The 13,384-nt window shown below is 37.3% G+C and overlaps 1 protein-coding gene across 1 annotated transcript in view; it reads right to left on the reverse strand.

Annotated features, from left to right (window-relative positions):
* Positions 1-13,384, reverse strand: part of LOC124354058 (zinc finger protein 350-like) — a 69,405-nt gene that overhangs the window by 3,346 nt on the left and 52,675 nt on the right. The window contains 2 exon segments of the mRNA XM_046804232.1: positions 2,244-2,404; positions 7,378-7,487. Coding sequence (XP_046660188.1) covers positions 2,244-2,404; positions 7,378-7,487 — 271 coding nt within the window.

Consider the following 13,384-nt stretch of genomic DNA (forward strand, 5'->3'; position numbering starts at 1 on the left):
AGAATTTGGTGATTACTTTTAGTGTTCAGAAACTGATGACAAGCCACATTGAATCAACGAGAAATTATAACTAAAAAGAAACTGAGAAGACACGCCACTGCACTCTATAGTCAATAGTCAATATTCAAACTACTTTATGCCGTAATATGTACAAGGTACAGAGAATCTGATCAAAGGGTTAAATATTGCACATTCTTGTCAAAGAAAACTTAAGCAAAAAGTAACTCATCTAATCCAATTTTGACTTTAATTCAACTCCTGCCTACCTCTAATAATGTGTGATTCAGGAAGATCAATTAATTTTTAATTTGTACAATGTAAATATAAGTTTCCTTTATAGTAACTACCTAAGAATATAAATCTGAAAGATTATTTTGATCCAACGACGCATGGGCATTACTAACTTTTTCTGCAATTAAAGTTGTTATATTATTCAATACTTTAAATGCAAGCGTCTGATAATCAGATAGCTGTACACAGGAAAATGTGGATGTCTGACTAATACACAAGATATTATTAAAAATAAGAGGAAATTCGGTAATATTTTGTTCAATATGTGTTTTTATGAATTATTTTTCAATTTTTGCTAAAAAATTATGTTATTTTTTACCATGGGGACTAAGATTGATGAGAAACAACAAATGATTGAACAGCAGTTATTGATAGACAAAAACACTTTATAATAATCCGCCAACTATGACATGCTTAACGTATTTTTCCATCTAGACTGTGTTCACATGTCTTATAGTTAGTAGGGTTTTGAGTTATAAACAAGGCATATTTGTAAAAAATGCAAAATTGTGTTTATTATTATTTTTTGTTTTTAAGAAAAAATCAATCAAGTAGAATTGTAAGTGTTTGCTACAAAAACACTTCATACCTCAATCATGCTTGAAACAACAATTTAGCCAACATACATGAATTTTTCAAGAGGAAAATGTGAAAAATATCTGCTGTGTCAAGAAGTTCGGAACAAAAAATAAACAAAAAATATGTCAAAATGGCACTTTTGGGGTGGTAGAGGTCATTTTTGAAAGATTTTCAAATGTAAAGTAGATCAAGCCGCACCTCATTTGAAAGGTGTTTATCACCTAACCATTTTGAAAAATGTTTAATTTATTTCGCTTCTTGTATACAGGGTGGTCCAAAATGTCAAAGTTATATTTACAGATGTCCAAGCTGTAACCGAAGGTTTTATGGTGCGACAAAGCAACCCTTCCAGAAAAATGGAGAAGTGAACCATCACAACATGAAGTTCTGAACTTTTGAGAATCCCCACTGGAAGCAAAAGGTAAACAAGCAAAGTTACTGGACCCTTAATACTTGGTGCAATATTATTGGTAACCAAATTGTTGGTCCATTTTTTCCCCAAGGACGCTTGGACGGAAATATGTACAACTTCCTCATCGTTTCCTTGCTATCACAAGAAATGTGGTTTATGGACGATAGGGTGCCAGCTCACTACTCTGAAGTGGTGTGACAAACTCTGGTTGAGGAATATCCTCAAAAATGGATTGGGAGAGGTGGAGCAGTCAACTACCCACTCAGATCCCTGTGTTTAACGTGCGTGGACTACTACTTGTGGGGAGGGTTAAAAGACTTGGTTTAGCATCAAGACCCATGAATCGAAAGGACATAATGTCACAGATGAAGGCTGCTGTTCAATCAATAAACAGAGAAGAGGTCTTAGGAGGTGCGGTAGAAAACTTCAGTTCAAGGTTCTCTGTTTGAAAAGCAACGGATTAAAGCCATCCAAGTTAAAGCCAAACTTTAAATACAAAATTTTGTAGTTTTTAAGAGAGGTATTGATAGATGTAATGGAAATTATATTTTGCTATTTGAAGTTTTTAGGTTTTACAAGTTTGAAATATCCTAAATTTGAACTATAAAACAAAAAGATGGAAATGTACTGAAAAGCGATACTGTAACATTATTTTATAAGGAGGATTTCTTTGATAACCTTGGATAAAAATTTAGATTTGCTCAAATTTTTAATGAGGTAACAGTAAAAAAAAACTGTGAAACTGTACAACTTTGACATTTTGGACCACCCTGTTCACAATGATATAAGAAGCAAAATAAATTTAAATCCTTTTTTCAAAATGATCAGTGAATAGAGAGACCTTTAAATGAGGTACAATTTGACCTACCTTTACATTTGGTCTCAAAAAATGACCAAAATTTATCTATGAAAAAGATGGGGTTCCTCAGATTGTGACGTTCAGATTTTGAGTTTTACTCACCTGTTGAAGTTCCTCTTTAACTCGTTTGGCCAGGTGACTTCGGGCATGTTTCCGGAGGTGGTCTTTCCGGTAGAACCCTTTACCGCATTCTGGACATACTTCGGTCTTCTCCCCCGAATGGATCACAAAGTGTAAATTAAGATGTTCTTTGCGCTTAAAGCCTGAAAATGCCACAGTTGAGATTAGGTTAACATGGTTTTTAATGATTTAGAAACAATACTGTAAGCGTTCCTGCAATAATGTTTGTACAGGGTGTTCCAGAATTCTCTACCAATCTTTTCAGGTACCATTCTTGAACCAAAGACAAACCAAAATGTCATGTTCAAACTTTAAAAAAAACTCAATAATTATCTGAACATATACAATTTTTTTTATTTTACTCATAACCTTTTTTTAATTTGAGAACAGCTTGTTATAATAATTTTAATTTTGGTACATAACTTTATAACCTAAAGGCTAAGTACAGTAAAAATAATAATTTTTATAAGCTTTATTTTCAAAATGGTGGCTTAAAACAATATTTGATAAAAATTCACAGTCATTACACTTTAATAAGAAAATTTAACTACAAATTCCAGGATACCAAGTTTAAGAAAATTGGCTGAGTCATAACGGAGATAACATGCTTTTAAAAAGGCGAGTACTAAACAATATCAAGTCATATATGACAGCACTACTTGTGAGTCAAAACAATCAGCTGTTCTAATTTTAGCTGCTCTAATCAGAATTGCTGTTTTTATAAACTTGATTGTTATTAACCCTTTTAGTGCCAGAGGTGAACAAAATCCATGTTGCAAAGTTCCTGGGTTTTTTTTTAGTGACTATGCAAAAAAGTGCCAGAGGTTTTAGGACGAAAACTCAGGGGTTTACTAAAAAGCTTGCCTAAATTTTATTTATCATCATAAAAAAGCTCCTTTTTATTTTTTAAAGGTAAATGAATTGTACATCAGAATATATGTAACATTAACATTATATATAATTACTAGCTGTTTCCCGCGGCTTCGCACGCTTTTCGTAAGTTTTGCCCGCGTATGAGCATTTCTGGTTGAAGTAAATTATATTTCCAACCCCGATGTAGATTTTACCTTGATGTCACGATCAAGAAAATATGTCAAAAATGTATTGTACATGCATAATGTATTTTATTACAAAGTGGTCTACCACTCAACCTTTAAGTTCAACCAAAAATTTAGTTTAGACAATTATACATCATAACTTAGCGCCTTCAAATAGTGTTTCACTGTTTAATATACGTATCTATCTCGTAATTGCAGGTTATAATGTGCAGGCGCTTTGAAAACTTTTCTTCATTTTATTCGTTTATATTCACGACATAAGCGAATAATTCAGATAATAACTATCCTATCTTCTAAGTTAGACTAAATTACGGATACATGTGAAATTTGATTGAAATTGGTTCAGTCGTTTTGGAGTTTATTGGCAACATACATCGTGACTCAAGATTTTTATATATATAAGATAAACACTTAAAAATCACTTTACACAGTGACATTTCCACAGAAACAAGATAAAAAAAACCAGTTGAGGTGAAATAATCAGCTGGAAAGAAATCAGAAAAGAATCAGCACTTTCATGATAAGGAGCATTTAAAAATAATACAAAATCATGTGTAATAAAACATTACTTACTAATATGAAACCAAGCATAAACAACTTACCTTTTTCAGGTAATTTAATTGTATCTCCAAGTTCACAATGGCTTCAATAAAAGCAAAACACTTCATATATTCTATTATTTACACTATACACATCGTGCTTTTTCTTCAGCTTAGGAAAAACTCATTGTCAATTGTGCTGAACATTGACATTGAGGATGCAGTCCTCTCTTAAAAACTACAAAAAAAATGAGCATTTGTTGGTTGTACCGTTGGAGCACACATAACACTTGTGCATCTTGTCTCCTGATAGTCGTTTGACTTAATAGGGTTTTAATTCCCACTGCTCCTGAAGTTCTTCATCTTGGTGGAGATAGCTACTCCTCACTAATGTCATTGATGATTGTTTCTATGAACTTTGTACCGAGACATCAGTTTCTGTGATGGCCGTATAATAGGCTTAATGTTTTCTCAGTACAAGATGTAAGCATTAACCACCATTCTGACAAAAATATTAAAACTCAACTTCCTCCAAAATTTGAGAATCCTCCGCTTGTCCAGGTACTCATACAACATCATGCCTGCCACATCAGTAACCCCCATTTACATATTATGGTATAATATAATGTCTGGTTTATCTAGAAATTTCTCCTCTTGGGTCCCTTTCTTCTATGTCTGACCATCGCAACTGTTGATTGGGCCTAGGAGGCGAGAAGAGGAACCTGTTTTTTTCTGACTCTTCGTTTCTTAATAACCACTGGGAAGAAAATTTCTCCTGTAGAATCGATTCTCATTAATATTGAACTTGTTTTTTATGTTTGCCACTAAAAATTTGCTGTTCTTCCTTATGGTACCAGTTATGTACCAAAAAAGCTTAGATGCCACAGAAGAAAAAAAATCAATGTACCACATGATGGCCTTTATTGAGCTAGTTACCTGAAGGCTTTGGACCACCGCAAATGTCTGCCCCTTCTCTCTTTTCTTCTACATTTTTAGCACCCTTGTAGACATAGAAGCTAAGGCAGTAGTTGGTAATTGAGTCACACAGAACCCCACCTGTGGTGCTGCTTCAATAGCTACTGAATAAGCTATGTGTGACTTTTCATTCCAATAAAATTTACATTTATTGAAAGTTGATAATTGGTATAAAGTACTGCTTGAAGAGACTGTGGGCATGATTAACAACTTGTGTTAATTTTGCACATGGATCATTGGGTGGAATCTTACTTAGTGTTGTCAACAAGATGAAAAAATGTCAGTCTCAGCTGGAATCGATTCCTTGTCAACATCCAAGAAAACCATGGTGTGGCACTACAACCAGTTGTCCACCAATAAGGGAAGATGGATGGTTTTTTTAGTTAGTCCATGTCTAGGTGAGAACTTGTACCAGGTTCATTTATGCATTATTTTTCACAAGTTTAAAATGCGTAATATACAAGATCTTCCTCCACAATGTCTACAACAATCTCTTCGTGGACACTCGGATCTACAGAAGTATGTATCACAGGCACTGATGTCTTCTAAAAGTTTTATTATGTGACTTTTATCTCTTTTTTATTATATTGTTATCATTCTTTTTTTATATATACAAGGTCTGTCCGAAAAGTATCCGACCTGCGTTTATATCTCTGAGTGAAAGCAGTCTCTGTAGGGTACGAGCGTCAATAGTAGTCCCTCATGAACTACCAAAATGCCGTAGTTTCTAGTTGAATAACTTGGGTCGCACACAGTGTATGTTTATACCTCATGTGTTTTTTTCTATTTGTTGCATTTGTGTAATGTAGAAAATGATATAAAGAACTGATCAACGAATTTGCATCAAGTTTTGTTTCAATCTTGGCAAGGGTTGGAAACAATTGAACAGAAGGCCTTTTGGGATGAAAGTATGGGCACAACTAAGATAAAAGAATGGTACAGGCGGTTTAAAAATGGCCGCACATCTGTTGACAATGACCCTTGTTCTGGCTGATCTTCACTGACAACAACACCAGTAAACATCGAGCACGTGCACTTGTGATTGAAAGTGATCGTCAATTGACTGTTTATGAACTAGAAAATGATCTTGGAATATCAGGAACTACTGTTTGGGAAATTTTGAATAAGATTTTGGGAATGACTCGTGTGTGTGAAATTCATCCCAAAATTGCTCACGCCGAGCAGAAAACCTTTCACTGTGAAATCACTATGGACAACATGAAAATGGTCAGTGATGTACGGTTACGATCCTGAAACTAAACAACCACCTCCATAGTGGAAGATTACAGGCAAGCCACGGCTAAGAAAATCATGGTAAAGTTGGAGCCACGTCAAGTCAATGCTGATTATTTTTTTAGATTGTGAGATTTTGTGCACAAATTTACTCCAAAAATCACACGATCAACAAAAAATATTACGTTGCAGTCTTGAAAATATTGTGTGATACAAAACTACTGTGTTTCTAGTCAAGTGGTAACTGGATTATCATGATAATAAGCCAGGACATTCATCAAATCTTGTGCAGCAATTTTTGGCCAAATGCAAGATTGCACAGCTTCACCAGCCACAGTACAGACCTTGTATATATAAATTAGCTATGATAAGGCTATACATTCTTTATTCCCCTTGGTATATTAATGTGCTATCTTGAAATGGTTGTATTGTTTACATGCGTTTTTGTTCAAATGGAAATGTACCATTGAAAATAAAATAAAATAAACAGTAAAGTACAAAATTACACACAATGTGTGATGACCATTGTGTGAATGGGATGAAGCCAAGATAATACATAAAGATATTCATTTCTTTAAACACAAATTAACTGAGACTTCATATATTAAATTAGCAAACAAACCAATCAGTTGAAATTCTCATGCCACTTTGGTAAGTAATTGTGAAAAATTAACTAACACAAAAACCTATGAATCAAACAGGTTAGAGATTGTAATAACCAATATGGGAGTAACAGCATGGTTTTGAGAAGTTTATCTAGAAGAACCAATAATAAAAATGGCCCATCTCCATTTCCTGATTTACCGCCATATTGTTTCTGTAGGTATTGGTCTTTAGTCCAGTTTTAATAATTAGTTTTTAATAATTGTAAGTTTTAGAGATAGTGTGAATGGAGTTGGTATTTTGTTGTGATTCTTGACTTATACTTATAACAACGCTCTGGTACAATTTGTTTATTTTCACCTGGATTTTAGTTTTGTGTTAAGTTGGATATCCACCTGAAAAAGAGATCAGGTTGCAGATTTTAAAACACAGTGTTACTGATTTTTTAAATCACTGAACGATGGCAAATGTCATAAAACATTCCTGTTTCCTACATCTTCAGTGTGCCATTTTGAGATGATAGCCACATGTGAAATCTACTTTTCTTCCAACTAAGCCAGAAGTGATATTTAATATTGTAGCAAATATTTTAAATTTCTGCTGATATAAAGAATTTAATCAGGGAAATAATTTTCAGGATAGAATTTACAGTGTTATGAACAATATTGCATAATAGTCAAAATTGATTTAACAAATATGAGCACTCACCTTTACAACATACACTGCAGATATAAGGCCTCTCGGGGTTATGTCCCAACTTGTGCCTCTCTAAGTGTTCCTTACGTTTCAACCCGGCACCACATATGTCACATATGAACCTACACAACAGATAAAATTGTCTTAAGATAAAAAATAGTCATAGCACACTTGGAATACAAGTAAGCTATATGCCAAATGGAATAACGTAACACTACCATTTTTTCACAATGGTTTTTCCTAAATGAAATCGTACTTTATCACTTGGAAAGAAAAAGAAAACTTTTAGTAAGGATTTGTTTAATTCAGCATCTGAAATCTCCTAACCGGAAGGTGAGCTGGAGCTAAACTCAACATTGAATCTACCCTTCCCATTATAGCTATGTTACGTGTAGTAGAGGTGTTACTTGTATTTATCATAAGAATTGATATTATAGGACCTAATAATAGCTCCTATATATATATATATATATATATTGCATATTGAAACCTATATGTAGTATAATATAATATGTTATATTACGCCATTGGCATTTTATATGAACACACGCACATGTGTACACTATATGCTCTATGTACAATCCTACAGTTAAAAGCTAAAAGCTCTTCTTTTACTTCTGTTTTCTCTTTATCCATACAGACTAGGCTTATGAAATTCTGTTAGATTTATGGGCACCTTTGCTTTTCTCCTTTGGGTTCAATATACAGGGTGATTCATCACCCTGTATAGGCCCCTAGGAACCTTTACTTTGTTGCCTTATCTCTCCAGAGGGTTTCTAATTTCTGGAATACCTTTATGACTCGGCATTCATCAAAGAACAATTTTATACATTCCAAAACTTATAGGTGCAGGTGTAGTGTATTTAAGGCAGCCTGATTATATGATTGTGTTAAGTATTCAGCATTTTGCATTTATTGTAAGTCAGCCTTTTGATGCAAGTCATAACTTCTGCTTGGAATACTATGGCTATTTTGATTGCCTGCCACATTTAACAACCCAATTAGAAAATAAAGGCATAACACATCATAAAAAAAGAAAATTTAAAATAGTAATGTTACGAGGGGGTACCCAAAAAAAAAACCGGAATTATTTTATAAAAATTATATATTATCAAATTTTTTACAATACGACCTTATTTCCTTCAAAATAATCTCCATTACAACTAATACACTTGTCCCAACGGTATTTCCATTGATCAAAACATTTTTTGTAGTCATCTTTAGAAATGGCTGCAAGCTCGAGCTTCGTTTTTTTCTTAACCTCTTCAACGCTGTCAAATCGTTGACCTTTCAAGCCTCTTTTCATGTGTGGAAATAAAAAAAAAGTCGCATGGAGCGAGGTCAGGCGAGTAAGGTGCGTGGGGCAGCGGAACCATGCCGTTTTTGGCTAAGCAAGGCAAATCCTGTGAATCAGCACTGCACCAACTAGTCAGTAGGATTGAGGATAGCCTGTCCGCCAAAGGAATTGGCATTGTGCACCTTCATAGACATTGAAGGAGCTTTCGACAATGCCAAATTCACTGCAATGGTAAGTGGAGCACAGCGACGTGGCCTCGAGCCAGCTCTGTGCCGGTGGCTTAGGGCCATGCTGTGCTCCAGACGGATCAGGGCCGATCTCAATGAAGTATCGCTTGTGATCGCAACCCACAAGGGGATGTCCTCAAGGAGGCATCCTGTCACCTCTACTGTGGAATCTAGTAGTAGATGGTCTACTTGAGGACCTTACTAACAACGGAATCTATGTCCCAAGGATATGCAGACGACATAGTCCTTATGGTACAGGGAAAATATACAAATGTTGTTGTTGATATCATGAATACCAACCTTCAACATGTACACAACTGGTGTCAGGGAGAGGGACTGAAAGTAAATCCCTCTAAGACAGTAGTTGTACCATTCACTAGAAAAAAAGAACCTAGAGTCTCTTTCTAGGCTGAAACTCGCATCCACTCAGCTGGAGTGGTCAAAGACAGTCAAATATTTAGGACTGACTCTAGACCATAAGCTTACGTGGAATGATCATCTTAATAATATCCTGCACAAAGCAAAGTGGGCCGCTCATGACGTCCAGGAGACTTGCAGGAATCTCATGGGGCGTAAAACCCCATATAGCACTATGGCTTTACAAAGCAGTTGTAAGGCCTCAAATCACTTATGGTTCATTAGTCTGGTGGACAAAGGTGAATCAGGTAACTGCCAAAGCCAAGCTTGAAAGCTTACAAAGGCTTGGCACAATCTTTGTAACCGGAGCATTCACAGGAGCAGTCCCTCAGCGACCCTCGAGGTGGCTTGTTAGGACTTCTACCTCTTGATGTCCATATAAAAGCTGAAGCGCGTAAGTCAGCTTATCGGCTGATGGTTGCTGGCTTGTGGAGGAATGGCGCGTCTAACGCGAGCCATGGCGCCATCACTGAAGCTGTAAACCCAAGCGCTATTCCTCGAAATGGTCTCCGACACAATGAGAACGGAGTTCGTATTCAATAAGTCATTCTCTGTTGACTTCTACTCCAGAGATGAGTGGAAATCGCAAGATAACATCCCAACAATAAGAAAGAGCTTTGTCTGGTACACGGATGGCTCGCTTATTAAGGGTAGAACTGGATATGGAGTGTTTAGTCAATCCCCTAGAACTGCCCTTAGCGGCAGTTTTGGGTCGGAACTGCTCCATATTTCAAGCCGAAATCTATGGTATCCTAGCCTGTGCCAACCTAGGCCTCACCAGAAGGTACCAGGGAATGAACATCTGTATAAATGTCAGACAGTCAGGCAGCTCTTAAAGCTCTTGACTCCAACAGCATTTCATCCAGGCTTGTGTGGGAGTGCTTTAACACTCTCTGCAAGCTTGGATCACGCAACTGTGTGCGTCTTGGTTGGGTACCGGGCCACACAGGCATAGGTGGCAACGAATGCGCCGACAGGCTTGCCAAAAGCGGAGCAAGCATGCCATACACCGGTCCAGAACCGAGTTGTGGTATAAGCAAGTCAGCCGCTTACCAAAGTATAAACAAATGGTCCAGGAAGACACACCGCTGCGGTGGCAGAGTCACCAAGGACAAGCACTCGGCAAAAGACTGCTTGCCGATTCTAGCTCCGGATTCACCAGATGGCTGATGGGGCTGGGCAGGGATCGGGTTAAGCAAGTGATTGCCTTGATCACTGGACACGGCCACTTCAGGAAACACCTAAACACTCTAGGGTTTACGAAATGAGGACTCGGAGTGTAGACTCTGCAATAAGATCTGAAGAGACTGCAAAACACATAATACTGGACTGTGAGAGACTGGGAGCAAGGAGAAGGGCTCTTTTTCGGTGATAAACAACCAGGCGACGAACCAGATGCTAGTATCGGGGAAAAGCTTCTTAGGCCTAATTAAGGGCACGAAGATAGGCTTACCCCTCTAACATCAAAGGGGCACACAATAAGCTCAGGTTGACCGTGTGAGGATCTATGAATCCACCCCAATATCCCAAAGGAAAATAATATCCCACTACTCTCTGATAGTTCCTCAATTGTCTGTCGACGGTCGGTGAGCACAAGTTCACGAATTTTCTCAACATTTTCGTCTGTTCGAGAGGTTGATGGACGTCCAGAACGAGGTTTGTCTTCAATCGACATGTCGCCATTTTTAAATCGAGCGAACCACTCGTAGACCTGAGTTTTCCCCATAGCATCATCTTTGTAAGCTGTATTCAACATTAAAATAGTTTCTGCAGCATTTTTACCAAGTAAAAAACAAAATTTCACAGCTGCACGTTGTTCACTTAAACTTGCCATGACAAAAAACGAAACAAGAACAAAACAGGGTTAGCGAAAACAGTCACTACGAAAGAACAGAATGCAAATCAAAACCATCTTCTGGGATAGATGAGGTCTCGTCAACGATCCTGAAACACTGCAAAACTGAAGTGATAACCCCGATAATTGACGTAATAAACAAATCTTTCCAACAAGGCATTTTTCCCTCTCAGCTTAAACACTCTTTAGTTTATCCAAAGTACAAGAAAGGACCCACCTCTCTGGCCAGCAACTACAGACCTATATCTCTCATATGTACCCTATCCAAAATTTTTGAAAAAATAGTACTCAGTAGGTTGCTCACTCATCTAGAAAACAACAGTCTTCTAACCAACCGCCAACATGGCTTTAGGAGAGGCAAGTCCACCATTACAGCCATAATTGATTTAGTGGAAACTATCATTGATGCATCTGAAGAAGGGGCCACAACAACTGGTATCTTACTTGACTTTAGTAAAGCTTTTGACAGCCTGAGCCACAAACATCTCCTAGACAAACTGAAAGCTCTAGGAATAAGAGGAGTAGCACATCAGTGGTTCCAGAGCTACCTCAGTGGAAGAACACAAATGACTGAAATAACTCAAGTAGTCAACAATAGGTGTCAAAAATTTAGATCCACACAAGCACAGATAACAAGAGGAGTCCCACAGGGATCTGTGCTTGGCCCTGTACTATTTATTTTATACACTAATGACATCGTATCCACGCTACAGGACAACTGTGAAATATTCCTCTACGCTGACGACACTGCCCTCATTGTGTCGCACAAGAATGTTAAAGAGCTGGAAATTAAAGCCTACATTGCTGCCCGTATAGCCAAACAGTATAGTCAGGAAAATGACCTTGTTCTGAACGAAGAGAAGACACAGCAGCTTTTCTTTGGCCCACAAAGAAGGAGTGCCCTCGAGCTACCCAATGTCTCAACATATAAGGAGGCTAAATACCTTGGGATAACCCTAGACAGTGACCTCAATTGGAAACCCCACGTAGACCAACTGTGCAAAAAACTTAGCACTGCCCTATATGTAATTAAGCGACTCAAACAAATCAGCAACACAGAAACCTCAAGAACAGCTTACTTTGCACTATTTGAGTCCCAAATGCGCTGTGGGCTGACTGTATGGGGTTTTCATCTCTGTGAAATCTACACAGGGTACTGCTCCTTCAAAAAAAGGCAATAAGAATAATGGCTGAATTGGGTTTTCGGGACTCATGTAGAGGGGTGTTTAAGAGACTGAAACTGCAGACAGTTGCCAACCTGTACATCGGTGAGGTAATAACCTATGCAGTTAACAAAGGACTCGTCCAATTCTTGGATACACATCCTTATAACACTAGGAACAGAGCTAACTACAGACTCCCAGCACATCACCTGACTGCCTATGAAAAAAAAAACCGTCCTATATCGGGGCTAGACTCTTCAACATCCTTCCACCAACGCTGAAAGAACAAAAAAGCAACAGGAACTTTAAAGAAGCTCTTCTTGACTGGCTGTTGGACAAGGAGTTCTACTCTGTTGAAGAATGCCTGCAGATAGGAAGACCTTCTCACTGATGACCACGCAACTCAAGTTTAAAAACTCTTGACGCCATGACTGTACTCCATGTTTATGTCAATAAAGATCATTTGTATTGTATTGTATTGTGTATTGCACTAGGACAACGGAACTGGGGTCACTGAGCTCGCAATGGGTTGCGCGACACACGCCTAGCGGCAGGAATGTGTACTACACGCTGCCGGCTGCCAGCAATACAATTCCGGTTACTTTTGGGTACCCCCTCGTACATGTCAAAACTGAAAACACAACACTAAAACGTAAACAAACTAATAAAAAATAATGTGTCAATACTGAATCTTCAAAAAAATATTCAGATTCAAGGATTAAACAATCTAATCTGCGGAGATTCATCCCATCATCAATTATCGGCTAGTCAGCAATATGCAAATTACTGATTGCTAAAATATGTTCATGACATACTTTGTGTTTTAAAAACCGTAAATAGATAACCTGATTAATGTACTTTTGTAAAATAAATTTCGCTTGCAGTTTGTATTTGTTATACAATATATGCATGGAAGTCAGCTGCTTGACGGAAAACAAACAGACAATCACTGTAGTTATTGTACATCTATTTCCTCCACAAAATATATTATTTTATAACAATCCATATTATAATCTACCAAAGTAATGGATAGAATAATGGATATGACTTAGTTGTTACT

Source organism: Homalodisca vitripennis, chromosome 2, assembly GCF_021130785.1.
Source record: "Homalodisca vitripennis isolate AUS2020 chromosome 2, UT_GWSS_2.1, whole genome shotgun sequence".
Taxonomy (NCBI): Eukaryota; Metazoa; Arthropoda; class Insecta; order Hemiptera; family Cicadellidae; genus Homalodisca; species Homalodisca vitripennis.